At 37.2% G+C, this 14,942-nt stretch overlaps 1 protein-coding gene across 1 annotated transcript; it reads right to left on the bottom strand.

The window, feature by feature from the left end:
• Positions 1 to 6,375: 6,375 nt before the first annotated feature.
• LOC141834906 (S-adenosylmethionine decarboxylase proenzyme-like) lies at positions 6,376 to 7,814 on the bottom strand. The gene is made up of 2 exons (XM_074722300.1): positions 7,761 to 7,814; positions 6,376 to 7,720 (listed from the first exon to the last, which is right to left on the bottom strand). Exon 2 carries the CDS (start codon positions 7,655 to 7,657, stop codon positions 6,500 to 6,502), a length of 1,158 nt encoding a protein of 385 aa, XP_074578401.1. The 5' UTR covers positions 7,658 to 7,720; positions 7,761 to 7,814; the 3' UTR covers positions 6,376 to 6,499.
• Positions 7,815 to 14,942: the final 7,128 nt, after the last annotated feature.

The raw sequence follows: 14,942 nt of genomic DNA, 5'->3' as shown, positions 1-14,942 counted from the left end.
GTCTCAGGGTCAGTACAATCTTCAAACTAATAGCATAACCAACCTCCTCGCCCAAGCGACAACCAAATTCTTCAGCCACCCATTTTGCGACAGACATTGCTGCCACCCTTTGAGGTTGTGTGCACCCAATTTTCCCTCTTGTTGTGTATCCCAAGAAGGTTTTTAACCGAATTAACCGATATTATATCGGTTCGGTTTATTCGGTTATTATTGAAAAATTTGGTCGGTTCGGTTTGGTCGAAAAAATTCGGTTTATTCGATTTTTGATTTATTCGGTTCGGTTCGGTTCAATTCAATTCGATTTTAACCGAATACTCACCCCCAAGTACTGTGAGAGAGTTTCATCAACTAAAATAAGCATACCATCTGTCATGTATTTGATCACAGTCTCAGGGTCAGTACAATCTTCAAACTAATAGCATAACCAACCTCCTCGCCCAGACGACAACCAAATTCTTCAGCCACCCATTTTGCGACAGACATTGCTGCCACCCTTTGAGGTTGTGTGCACCCAATTTTCCCTCTTGTTGTGTATCCCAAGAAGGTTTTTAACCGAATTAACCGATATTATATCGGTTCGGTTTATTCGGTTATTATTGAAAAATTCAGTCGGTTCGGTTTGGTCGAAAAAATTCGGTTTATTCGATTTTCGATTTATTCGGTTCGGTTCAGTTCAGTTCGGTTTTAACCGAATACTCACCCCCAAGTACTGTGAGAGAGTTTCATCGACTAAAATAAGCATACCATCTGTCATGTATTTGATCACAGTCTCAGGGTCAGTACAATCTTCAAACCTAATAGCATAACCAACCTCCTTGCTCAGGCGACAACCAAATTCTTCAGCCATCCATTTTGTGACAGGCATTGCTGCCACCCTTTGAGGTTGTGTGCACCCAATTTTCCCTCTTGTTGTGTATCCTGCCTCAGCAAGATACTAAGTCACCTGTGTTGTCTTCCCTGAGCCGGTCTCACCGATCACAACAACAAGAACTTGATTTTCTCATACAGTTTCAACTAACTCTTTTTTCAATTTATAAATAGGAAGGTTCTGCTTTTTTTCCTGAATTGACAATTTCGATCTCTTGCCTCCCATCTCTCAAGTGAGCTCATTCTCTTGAGTAGCCGCCTTGACGGTCTATCTTCATCCTCTTCTATTAGGGATGAACAAAAATTCGGTTAAACTAAATAAATCGATCAAACCGACCGAATTAAAAAATTTTATTCAGTTATTTTTAAATTTTGATTATTTTTTTAAAAAATCGATTAATTCGGTTCGATTTCAGTTTTAAAATTTCGTATTCGGTTAAATCGAATAAACCAAATTAACTAAAATAAAAAAATTAAATTAATCGATTAAAACGAACCGAATTAACCGAAATCGAATTGCATGAAATTTCTCTATGTTTTGTATATTACGCTTGACCTTGTTTTGAGAATCCTACTAGGTGATATTATTAATTAGTTTCTATAATTTGACATTTTGGAAAATGAACTGTATGAAGGAAGTTCTGTTAGCGTCGGTGTTCACAGAAGATCTCTATAGCTAGTTGAGCTTCATGTTATAAAGATGATTTTCATTAGATTTTCATATGTCTAGTGCATTTTGTTCCTAAAAAGACTAAACCCTAAGCGAAATAAATCAAAATGAGAAATAATACACTGGAAAAAAATTGCAAAGATAGAAATCAAACATTTTCCGTATCACCAAAAAGACGGACAAACAAAACTAGGAATCAATTACCACATCTCAGAAAAAGCAGCCACGTTAATCAATTACAAATCGAAGCAAGCTGTCAGATTAACTAATAACAAGAAAAAAGGAAGGAAACAATGAATCGCAAAGGACAGAAATCCCTAATCAATTAGTACCTGCTACAAGGAACCAAATATGACCAACTAAAGATCATCACAGATCCAGAGAAACAAATAACACATCAAGAGAGAAGAACATAACCACGGGAAAGAAAGCAATAGGAGAATATCCCAAGAAGGTTTTTAACCGAATTAACCGTATTATATCAGTTCGGTTTATTCGGTTATTATTGAAAAATTCGGTCGGTTCGGTTTGATCGAAAAAATTTGGTTTATTCGATTTTCGATTTATTCGGTTCGGTTTTAAACCGAATACTCACCCCCAAGTACTGTGAGAGAGTTTCATCGACTAAGATAAACATACCATTTGTCATGTATTTGATCACAGTCTCAGGGTCAGTACAATCTTTAAACCTAATAGCATAACCAACCTCCTCGCCCAGGCGACAACCAAATTCTTCAGCCACCCATTTTGCGACAGACATTGCTACCACCCTTTGAGGTTGTGTGCACCCAATTTTTCCTCTTGTTGTGTATCCTGCCTCAGCAAGATACTAAGTCACTTGTGTTGTCTTCCCTGAGCCGGTCTCACCGATCACAACAACAAGAACCTGATTTTCTCATACAGCTTCAACTAACTCTTTCTTCAATTTATAAATAGGAAGCTTTTGTTCCTGAATTGGCAACTTCGATCTCTTGCCTCCCATCTCTCAAGTGAGCTCATTCTCTTGAGTGGCCGCTTTGACGGTCTATCTTCATCCTCTTCTACTAGGGATGAACAAAAATTCGATTAAACTAAATAAATCGATCGAACCCATCGAAGTAAAAAATTTTATTCAGAGATGCATGAATAAGTTTTTTTTAATAAGAAATTAATTGTTTTATCATTTAGATAAATTTATAATATGTATTTAAAATGTGGATTGTACGATGGTATGAGAAAACTTTAATATTGATTATATATAAATATAATCATGGGATGTTGATAATTTTTTAAAAATATTAACGATAGAATTAGCGACCGAATTATATTCGGTCGTTAAATTTAGCAATCAAATTCAAGTTCGGTCGTTAATATTAACGACGGAATATGAAAATCGATCGCTAATTAGCAATCGAATTCGATCGCTAAAATTAGCGATCGAATTCGAATTCGGTCGCTAATATTATAGTGATGGAACTTGAAAAACAATTGTTAATTAGCGATCGATTTCAAATTCAGTCGCTAAATTTAACGATCAAATTCGAATTCCATCATTAAATTTAGCGACCGAATTCGAAACCGAATTCAGGAGGAGATTAAACCTCCTGGTGCTTCTCTAGAGATGATTAAGAAGTCGCTTATGAGGGATGAGGACAGGAACTTTTATGCCTAGACCTCTTGCTTTATTAGAACATGGCAATGCCAAGTATCCAATCTATGAGATTATTAAGAAGTCGCTTATGAGGGGATGAGGACAGGAGCTCCTTTGTCCCCCCTACTCCATTTGTGCAGGCTGATGAAATGATTTTGAAAATTTTTTTTTATTAATGAGAACTTCTTGCTTTATTAGAACATGACAATGCCAAGTATCGAATCTATGAGAAATCAGATGAGAAGAAATCCATTTACGAAAGGGACCAAACGAATGTCAAATTGGAAATTATCTGCAGTTCCTGAACTTGAAGATTTCGAGGAAGACCAGCTGAAGGAGGTGCGCTAATGCTTTTATTCTTCTTATTTCCTTTTTTTCCTGGCAACCTGATATAAAGTTTCTAAACTTTATTTAGTTAGGGATGTTAAATTTGGGAATTGTTTCCTTCAATTAACAAATAGTTTGAGACAACTGTTTTGTTTCCATTTTAATGTGACCATCAAACTATTTTTTATACAATATTCTGTTTAACTTTTTCTATGGTAAGTTGGTACAGAAGCAAAACGATAATGAATATGCATTCTAAATATTAAAGGAATAGTAACAGGTGAATGAATTGGTTTTTATTTATGCAAGGTCCCACAATTGGGATGATTTGTTGCATTATGGTTTAGGAGTGAGCAAGTTGGTAAACCGATCAAATCAAAGAATTAAAAATTTGATTCAGTTATTTCGAAAGTTCGGTTATTTTTTTTTTTAAAATCGATTAATTCAATTCGATTTCAGTTTTAAAATTTTTTATTCCCAAACTAGAAAAATAATTTATAAATTTTAAATAAATAAATTTATAAATCCCTAATTCATTAGTAAAATTTTTATAATATTTAAAAAAATTCAGTTAATTCAGTCGAAAACTGAATTAACCGATAAAATATCGGTTCGGTTTGTTTGATTTTTATTGAAAAATTTGATCGATTTGGTTGGTTCGAAAAAATTAATTTATTTGATTTTTAATTAATTCGATTCGATTTAGTTTGATTTTAATCGAATACTCACTCCTACTGACCTTATACCCTTAACTAAAATTTTTTGACCATTCATGTTGGCATCTTTTTTCCATAAATACACATCTATTATTCTCAGGTTGGGTTCCAAATAAGAAACTGTTTGATGACACATTTTGATTTTCTTGCCTGGAATTAGACCCTTCCTATTATGTGGAACTGATAATGATATAATGCATATTTGACATTCCCTTTTTTTAGTTATGCTTTTTGTTCCAAACCAATTTCTGTAGCAGTTTACTTAGTCATTGTTGTATTTTATTTTTTGACTTCAATTTTTAGAAGCATGCATATCATTGTTTTCAAAATTGTTGTTGGTAACATTTTTGCAGGCTGATTCTTTGATAAAGGAATAATTCAGTCATTAATATTATTAATATCAGTGATGGAACTTGAAAAACAGTCGTTAATTATCGATCGATTTCAAATTCAGTTATTAAATTTAACGATCAAATTCGAATTCGATAGTTAAATTTAGCGACCGAATTTGAAATCGATCGCTAATTAGTGATCGATTTCGAATTCCGTCGTTAAAAATAATTTTTATTATATTTAATATTATAATTTAATTTTAAATTTAAAGAGAAAATTTTAAATAACTTAATGGTATATTAAAAAAATAATTTTAATTTTAATTTTTTTATATTTAATATTAAACTCAATCCTTAAATCTTAAAAAAAATTAAATAATTTAATTGTAAAATAAAAATATATAAATTAATATTATTTATTATTTTAGGTGTTCAAAATTTTTAGTAGGATATCAATTTTATTAATTATTATATATATATCTATATAATTTTATTGTTAAATAAATTATATTTTTTTACATAAGTCATCGTTTAAGTTAAATAGTTTTTATCATACAGTATTGATAATTTTTATAAATTTAATATTAAATGAATAAAATAAGATCAAGAAAGTTAAATAGAATTAATAAATTATAGATAGAATAGTTTCACGTTTAATTTTAATAAAAATAGAGAGAGAATAGTTTGAATTGATAAATAAATTTAAAAAATAATTTAAATAGAAAATAGAATAGATTAATTAATATTTAATTATATCATTAATATTATTAAAATATTATAAATATATTTTAAAAAATTATAATTAAAAAAGTTAAATAAATTTTTTTTTTTAATGAATCTATAGTTAATTGCCTAGTCAAATCGGTGATTGAGCTGTCAATTAATCAGGGCACTCGTAACTGGTCAATGGATTGGATCTGTTGAACCGCATCAATGGGTAATCGGTCCATTGATCTGGTTACGGATTCAGACCGGGTCCGATCTAGCCCTGGTCCTTTGTCTTCCGGTGCTGTCTATGTTATTGTCATCACAAATCGTCGGAGCAATTAGATGAAGTGCGATAATGGATTAGTATGCTGGCGAGGGAGGAGAGAAACCTAGAGAGACGAGGAAGAGGCCGAAATGCAAAAGATGGTTATTTATCTTTGGCAGAACCAGGTTCTTCACCAATTCAACTAGCACTCAGATAGGGTTGCGTCCTTGCTAATTAGTGTTACTTCCGTTCTCAGTGGTGTAGCACACACAAGGAGTGTTTGAGTTCACCGAGTTCAGAACACTTGGGGGTCTCCAGCTCTTACTTTGTCACCTCAACAGGACAGTGCGAGCTGTGACCCTGCTTCAGCGGAGATCACTTGGCCCAAAAGAATTGCAGAAGCGAAGGATGTGGTAGTTGATTCCATGGAGTCGTCTGCTACTGATTTGGCCGCTGGCCTTGAGCAAATAGAGAGTGCAGCTCCGACCTTGTTGGAAGAAGGTGGGGATGCAGATGATCTGGAGATTCGAACAATTCCAGGAAGTGATGAGGAGGATTCAACATCAATCGAGCCTGAATTATCTTCAGGAAGCTCTTGTTCAGTTATTAGCGATGGTAGCAGTGCCAGCTGTGCAATGGATGAGCTATCGATTTCAGATTCTTCTTGTGAGATGGGGACAGCTACATCTATGGATGCAGAAGACAACCTCGGTGAGATTGTACCAGTGCCAGCTTTAGCTGAGTTGTCTGTCAATTCGTTAAACAGCCATAGTGTGGTTCTTGTTGAGTACTAAGAATCTTTATTGAGTACTAAGAAGTAGTTTTGGCATGACACAAACTTATTGGTCATTGTGGAAGACTTAGCAGCAAACCACCAAGAACATTTATTATGAGCCAAAACATGAATAGGGAGAGTATCATAAGAAAAACATAAGCTACTGGCTGACTGCTTTACTAATAAGCCAAGAGGGAATCCAAATACTTTTAACTCTGATCATTTCCTTTCTTCCCAATCATCATAAACCAGCCTTCATCCTTTTCAGCATTTTCCTGATCTTCATTTTCCCAGTGATGCAGGATGGACCTCGGCGAGGCAGGAGTGACTGGGCAAGCAGAGAAGGTCTGGTAGACCAGCAATCCCCCGTCAGGCAGCTCTTGTTCCAGGATTTCAGTACTGGATGTGTAGCCATGGATATCGACTTTCTTTCCCCAAGAGGCAGCATGCTCGCGTCCTCCGAATACAGTGACAGCCACAGAGAACTCAGAAGGGCCAAAACAGGTAAGCACTCTCTCGAGCAGGTCATGGTAGGACAGGAACTGAGGGTCGAACCCCATGGCCTCGTAGCTCGCATAGCTGAAACCTTCCTCTGGTGTTACATGAATCGTAGAGGCCGCCGGACCACAAATCCCATTCATGGAGTAACCGCACGGCTCAAAATCGAAGTCGCAAATCTCCATCTCAGAGATGATCTCAGATATCCCGGAGAGCTTGGTCATCTCATGGGCAGATGCAGCAACAGAATTCTTGTAGAAAATTGATGCACGTTGAGTGTCCAATCCAGTCATGCACATCTCCAAGGTAACCATAGGTGCCTCTGGCTTCTCTGTGGCGTAGTAGATGTGCCATTTCCGGTTCGGCATTGATGGATCAGTGATCACGTAGGCGTTACCGCCGGACTTGAGGTTGCCGAAGAAACCATTCAGGAGACTGACTTCCTCGGAGAAGCTTCTGTGCGGGGATGGCTGGGCGCTTGGGAAAACGAAGGTCCCCCGGGAGTACTTTGCAGACTGAAGGGAGAGCGAAAGCTCTGCAGCAAGCTCAAGGATTCTAGGAATGGAAAGGAGGAGCTTCGTAGTTCCGCAAGTCTTCAGAATGATCTTGTAAGGGTAGACGAAGAGGCTCGACTCAGACAGCACGTAGGAATCGAAGTCCTCGTTCGCCAATTGAGACACAATGGTACAGCGTGCCAAGTCCAGAATAGAGTCGATCTGTGCTCGAGAAACGGCTCGCAGTCCTTGGCCACGAGGGTCAGCAAAGATGGATGCTTCGGAGAAGGTGATCTCCAAGCGCTTCTCGTACCCCTCGAACCCAATTGCAGAGACCGGGGGGTGGTCAGGGGAGTAATTCGTCGAAAATGCCATTGAGGTTGATGGACAAGAGAGATTGAGAGAGGTTTGGTTATTAGAAAGCAGCTAGCCAGAGACTTTGAAGGAAGAAAGAACAACAAAATGCCAAATAAGCGACAAATCTTGAACTACTGGACGATCAGACAGGGCATCAGGATGGCTTCCTCGCACACTACAAAGGATCAAAGAAAAAAAGGATCAGAAATTAATTGATACACAACAAAGAAAAATATCCAATTTTTTTTTCTTACGTTGGAGTAAGCAGCAGACTGAAACTTCTTGATTCCTCCGTGCGGTCGAACGTCTTCAATGCTGTAGCCGAGGGGAGCTTCGTACTGTAATGAACTACTACTGCTAGATTTCTTCCCGCCTTTTGACTCCATTAATTCATCAACAATATCTGCAAAATGAGAAGACTAAACCCTAAGCGAAATGAATCAAAATGAGAAATAATACACTGGAAAATAAATGCAAAGATAGAAATCAAACATTTTCCGTATCACCAAAAAGACGAGCAAACAAAACTAGGAAACTGTTACAAATTAAAGTGATGTTGGCCACGTCTTCTTTGTATTCGTGGTGATAAGATTTCTTTAGTTCTTAAAGATTAAGTTAGCAGTCCTATTTACATGGTCAGCAGTCCTATTTACATGGTCCAGTAGTACGAGTCATTCCTATTTATATGGTTTAGTGGGATTAGTATAATGTTATCTTTTATCTTTTGTAGTGTATTTAAAGGGTCGATGGTGTAAGTGTTTAGTATTCAAGAAAAAATAAAAATAGTATTTTCAAGTCTCTCTCCTCTTCGAATATTCTTCTTCTTCACGGTTCGATCAGCGAGGTCTTCAAGTTGGCTTCGGTTTTCTTTACATGGTATCAGAGCTTTGGTTACATTCGTGAAGAAGGTATCATTGTTCTTTTTCGATATGGAAGGTGGTGGTCGTGTTGCGGGACTTGGTATGATGCTCTTGAATCAGTCCAACTATCGGATTTGGAAAACCTGTATGGAATCATATCTTGTTGGTGAAGATCTATGGGATGTTGTCGTCGCCGATGGTGTCGTTGCTCCGGAGAACGCCCCTGCTAATGCGGAAGCGCTCAAGAATTGGAAGCAACGTAATGCGAAGGCAGAGTTTGTTTTAAAGAGGTCCATTTCATATGAGATCTTCGAGCATATAATGGGATGTGCGTCGGCTCGAGAGATTTGGAACACGCTTGATCGTTTATTCAACAAGAAGAATGAAGCTCGACTACAATTGCTCGAGAATGAGTTGGCGGTGGCAAAACAAGATGGAATGTCGTGTTCAGAATTTTTTCTGAAAGTGAAGAACTTGTGTTCGGAAATCTCCCTTCTAAATCCTGAAGAGAAGATCTCGAATGCTCGGATGAAGCGGTATATCGTTCGCGGACTTCGGCCGGAATACACTCCATTTGTCACTTCAATTCAAGGGTGGGCTCAACAACCGTCGCTTGAAGAGTTTGAGAATCTTCTCTCCTCACAAGAGTCATTGGCTAGACAAATGGCCGGAACGAGCATCAAGGAAGAATCGAGCAATGCTTTGTTCACAAAGAAGAGTGAGTCGATGAAAGCTGAAAGTAAACCGGAAAGAGAATCTTTGAAGTTACCGAAGAAAAGTTTCAAGTGTTATCGTTGCGGCAAACTCGGCCATATTAAGAGGAATTGTCGAGTTAAGTTGAAGTCGGGAAATTATGCGGATGTTGCAGAGAAACAAGAAGAACAAAAGGAAGAAGATTGGAGCCATTGTTTTCTCGCCGACTCAACCATCGAAGATTCACCGTGGATGCCTTGCTTGATGGCCGAAGAAAGTTCAAGTAAGAAAAATTCTACCAACAAAGAGTGGATCGTGGATTCCGGATGCGGTCACCATATTACCGGAGATGAGTCTATCTTCTCGCGCTCTTGGACACATGACGGTGGGAATGGAATTATGACCGCAGATAACACTGTTCATAAAATTCGAAAGGAAGGTGCTGTTGTCATCGATAATGACCGTGGAGAATCAATTACTCTCAATAGTGTTTATCATGTACCAGGGATACAAAAGAATCTCTTCTCCGTCACAAACGCGGTGGATGCTGGAAATTTCGTGCTCTTCGGGCCACGAGATGTGAAGTTTCTTCGGAACATCAAGGAAATCAAGGCCGATGTTGTTCATACAGGTACGAGGGTGAAAGATTTATTTGTTTTGTCGGCGTCAAGTTCTTATATTGAGAAGATGAGGAGCAATGATACCTCATCCTTGTGGCATGCGAGACTTGGCCATATAAATATGTCTAAAATGAAGGTTATTATCCAAAAGAAGTTGGTTGAAGGTTTGCCCAATTCCTTGAAGATTGACAATGAAAGAGTCTGTGAAGGATGTCAATTCGGAAAGTCACATCGACTTCCTTTCGAGAATTCAACCTCTCGGTGCACGACTCCTTTAGAACGGATCCATAGTGATTTGATGGGTCCAACAAAAACTACATCCTACTCTGGAGGTAATTATATGCTGTTATTTGTCGATGATTACACTCGATTCACGTGGGTTTATTTTGTGAAGCATAAGTCAGAGACATTCTCTGTTTTTCTTGACTTCAAGAAAATTGTCGAAGGGGAGTTGGGCAGAAAAATCAAGACATTACGGACAGACAATGGAGGTGAGTTTTGTTCAAATGAGTTTTTCTCCTTCTGCCGAAACAATGGTATTAAAAGGGAGTTGTCATGTCCGGATACACCGCAACAAAATGGAGTTGCGGAGAGAAAAATCAGACATCTTGTGGAGACTTGTAAGAGTTGGTTGCACGCAAAAAAATTGCCCAAGGAGTTATGGGCAGAGGGAATGAATTGTGCAGCCCATGTGATCAATCGGACGCCCCTTAGTTCGACAAATAACAAGGCACCATATGAATTGTTGTATGGTGTTAAACCAAACGTGAAACATTTTCGAGTATTTGGATCTATTTGCTATGTTCATTTGCAGGATTCTCAAAGGAGTAAGTTGGATGCAAAAGCAATTAAATGTGTTTTCGTCGGCTACGACGAACGAAGGAAGGGCTGGAGATGTTTGGATCCTACAATAAATAAATGTGTTGTATCTCGCGATGTCATCTTCGATGAGATTTCATCCTATCACTTTGAAGAGCCACCTAGAGAAGAGAATGACATGGTTACCTTGCCGTTGTCTCGATTTTCAGAAAATTCTTCTCTAGAAATTCAAGAAGAAAGGGGGAGTGTGGATCAAGGCGAGAATGCTCAAGAAAATCAACGGCCAAGGAGGAATGTTGATCGACCTCTTCGCTATAGAGATGAAAACTTTGTCACTACTTTTTCATGCTTCCTTGCTAATCCGATTGATGACGAAGAACCCTCTTCATATGAAGAAGCCAAAGGAGTAAAGGAGTGGAAGATTGCCATGAAAGAAGAAATGGATGCATTGCTGAAAAATGAAACATGGGATTTAGTTCCGAAGCCTCCCGGAGTGCAGCCGGTTTCATGTAAATGGGTCTTTCGCATTAAAAGGAAAGCCGACGGGAGCATAGATCGGTTCAAGGCAAGGCTGGTCGCTCGGGGATTCTCACAAAAATATGGAGAAGATTACGAGGAAACTTTCAGTCCGGTAGCGAAGATGACTTCAGTACGCACCATTCTTGCTTTAGCGGCTAGTTTCGGGTGGAAACTATGGCAACTAGATGTCAAAAATGCATTCTTATATGGAGATCTTGATAGACATATATATATGGAGCAGCCAATCGGATTTCAATCTGAAAATCATCCAGATTATGCATGCAAGTTGAAGAAGGCACTTTATGGATTAAAGCAAGCCCCGCGAGCTTGGTTCGGAAAAATTGCAGAATACTTACAATTTTGTGGTTATGCGGTATCTGACTCGGATTCAAGTCTGTTCGTCAAGAAAAATCAAGGACTTTTGGTGGTTGTTCTATTATATGTTGACGATATTATATTAACGGGCAGCAATTATTCTGAAGTTGCTCGACTTCAAGAAGAACTATCGTTGCGTTTTGACATGAAGAAGCTAGGCGAGGTGAGTAACTTTCTCGGAATGCAAATTGAAAATTTGGATGATGGGATTTTTGTGTCTCAATCCAGCTACGCCAAGAAGCTCGTTGAGAAGTTCGGAATGATGAATGGGAAGAAGCGATCAACGCCACTCGATGTAGGTACGAAGCTTCGTCGTGACGAAGGAACACAACTATCGGATCTCCATATCTATCGTGTCCTTGTGGGAAGCCTGATTTACTTGACAATAACAAGACCGGACATTGCCTTCTCTGTTGGAGTTGTTAGCCGATATATGCAAACACCGAGGAAGCCACACCTCGAGGAGGCAAAGAATATATTGAAGTACGTTAATTCTACTCTTGACATGGGGTTATTTTACAAGAAGGATGCAAAATTTTCTTTGGAAGGATTTGTGGATGCTGATTTTGGTGGAGATTTAGATGACCGAAGATCAACATCCGGATTCATTTTTTTATGCGGGAAAACAAGTATTTCATGGTGCAGCAAAAAGCAAGGTTCGGTGTCACTATCCACCACCGAAGCCGAGTATAAAGCTTCGGCTCATGCCGCTCAAGAATGTGTTTGGCTTCGTAGACTCTTTGAAGATCTCCAAGAACCCATTGATGGATCGGTTCCTATTCATGGAGATAACTTAAGTGCGATCAAGCTTACATCAAATCCCGTCTTTCATGCAAGGACGAAACATATTGAACTTGAGCATCACTTTATCCGTGAAAAAGTGCTTAGCGGGATTATCGACATGGTTGCTGTTCGAAGTGAAGATAACATTGCTGACATTTTTACAAAGCCCCTTTCAAAGGGTCCATTCGAAGACCTACGTTCTAAACTTGGACTAATTCGGAAGACATCACTTTAAGGGGGAGTGTTACAAATTAAAGTGATGTTGGCCACGTCTTCTTTGTATTCGTGGTGATAAGATTTCTTTAGTTCTTAAAGATTAAGTTAGCAGTCCTATTTACATGGTCAGCAGTCCTATTTACATGGTCCAGTAGTACGAGTCATTCCTATTTATATGGTTTAGTGGGATTAGTATAATGTTATCTTTTATCTTTTGTAGTGTATTTAAAGGGTCGATGGTGTAAGTGTTTAGTATTCAAGAAAAAATAAAAATAGTGTTTTCAAGTCTCTCTCCTCTTCTAATATTCTTCTTCTTCACGGTTCGATCAGCGAGGTCTTCCTTCAAGTTGGCTTCGGTTTTTCTTTACAGAAACAATTACAAATCGAAGCAAATTATCAGATTAACCAATAACAAGAAAAAAAGGAAGGAAACAATGAATCGCAAAGGACTGAAATCCCTAATCAATTAGTACCTGCTACAAGGAACCAAAAATGACCAACTAAAGATCATCACAGATCCCGAGAAACAAACAACACATCGAGAGAGAAGAACATAACCACGGGAAAGAAAGCAACAGGAGAATATCCCAAGAAGGGCAAAAGCGCGTTGTTATTCTAAATTTTAACATGAGAAAACGTACGATCTAAAGGTCTGATGAGTTTGATGCTACGGCGCCTATACGTTCCCGATTCTCTCGTCTGGAACGGCAACGAAGAACCTTTAAGACTCTTGCAAAAAAGCACGGATTGAAGGAGGAACGTGAAGACCAGGGAAACCCAAAGAGGCGAGTGGCTGGCTGAGGAGGAAGAAGAAACGAACGAGGGCTATAAATAGCGGTGGAGGAGGAGGATTCCGTTTCGCTAGAACCGCCGCGTGTTGCTGCGAACCGTCCTTCTTTTTCTCTCTTAACCGCACGCGATTTCGCGACGTTCACGCCGCACCTGTTAAAATGATTAGATGTCATCTGGATCCCGCTAGTAGAAGCCTCTCTTCGACGCGGTAAACGTTGCCACTGTCATCGCCGCGTCAGTTTCGATTGTGACCGCTACCTGACAAATTGCTCGATACTCTTATTTCTTTACCCGTTTGTATACTCGCATGAATGACGATAAATACTCGTGGACCCACCATAGTGCTTTTCCACTGAACCGGGTAGCAAGTGGGTGGAATATTCGATGGCCGAATAATTTTTAACAAAAGCAACGGCAGCCTGATCGGTCTACGGTTCGGAATCGAAAGGTTGCATGTCCAAAATAAATTATTTTTTATTAAAGCATAATATTTATTGGGCATGAAAAGGACGTTTTTTTTCTACGTCCTGCTTTCATTTTTATTTTTTTATTAAAATGTCTCATGCCATTATTACCTTTTTTTTCTTTCTAAATTTCTCAACTAAAATTCTGAGTTAATCAGATTTATTATAATAATTATAAAATCCTAACTATTATAAATATTTTATATTTTAACAGTTGTGAAATTTCATTATAGTAATTATAAAATTATAATTATTATATTAATTACGATTTTATAATGCGGATTTCAATGTGGACTCGAGGCAAAGCCAGCTTATGCTTCCAGTTTATTAGGGCCCTAATTTTTTAGTTTTTATATTTGTCTTTTTTAATATATATATATTAAAGATCAATTTAAAAAATTATATATTTTAAAATTTAGATTATTTTTAATTTTATTTGATATTAATTTTCTTTAATTATATATATATATTTTTTAATTTAGTTGTTTTTTTCACATTGATTTTTTAAAAATATCCACTTTCATATTGATCAATGATCTTGTGCCTTTTTACTCTCTTATAGATATTCCTGGGTTCTTTTTCTCTTTCATATTTTAATTTTATATTCTCAAATGATATTCTTTTCCTCTCGCTTTTGGACTCTTTCTTTCTTTTCCATTAGGCGATGTTTGTATCTAATGCCTATGGTATTCAGGTCTTTTAAATTTCACTGATATTCTAATTTCTAAATTTCTATGTGAATTAAGAAAGAAAGTTTTTAAATCATTGACTTTGATATATTGTCCAATCCTACTTAGCAGACGAAATATAAGAGCAAAGGTATTTATGACAGAAAGAGTTGATCTAGTATTTCATAATAAAAATAAGGGTTCTTTTATGTAAAATAGTATATTATTTTTTTTATTAATTACATAAATTAAAAGATGACCAGCTTTAATTTTTTATTATATTTTTAAATGAAAATTTATAGTTAATATCGAAAACTTTTTAAAACATGACATGTTATAGTAATAGTTTAGATTTAATTTTACAATTATTTTTTAATTAATAAATTTAAAATTAAAATAATATTTAAGATATTAAATCTAAAAAAAATAAAATTTTCCCCAGACAAATAATTTATAGAATACAATTGACAATACCTAATACTTTACATGAAAGA

Source organism: Curcuma longa, chromosome 9, assembly GCF_044706935.1.
Source record: "Curcuma longa cultivar G26 ecotype Majalengka, Jawa Barat chromosome 9, ITB_CL_G26_1.1, whole genome shotgun sequence".
NCBI classification, from domain to species: domain Eukaryota; kingdom Viridiplantae; phylum Streptophyta; class Magnoliopsida; order Zingiberales; family Zingiberaceae; genus Curcuma; species Curcuma longa.
The sequence above is the reverse complement of the archived record's forward strand: the minus strand, read 5'-3'. Positions and strand labels throughout refer to the sequence as shown.

Excerpts from the sequence above, each read along its gene's own strand:
- LOC141834906 (XM_074722300.1), bottom strand. The coding sequence starts at position 7,657 with ATGGCATTTTCGACGAATTACTCCCCTGACCACCCCCCGGTCTCTGCA.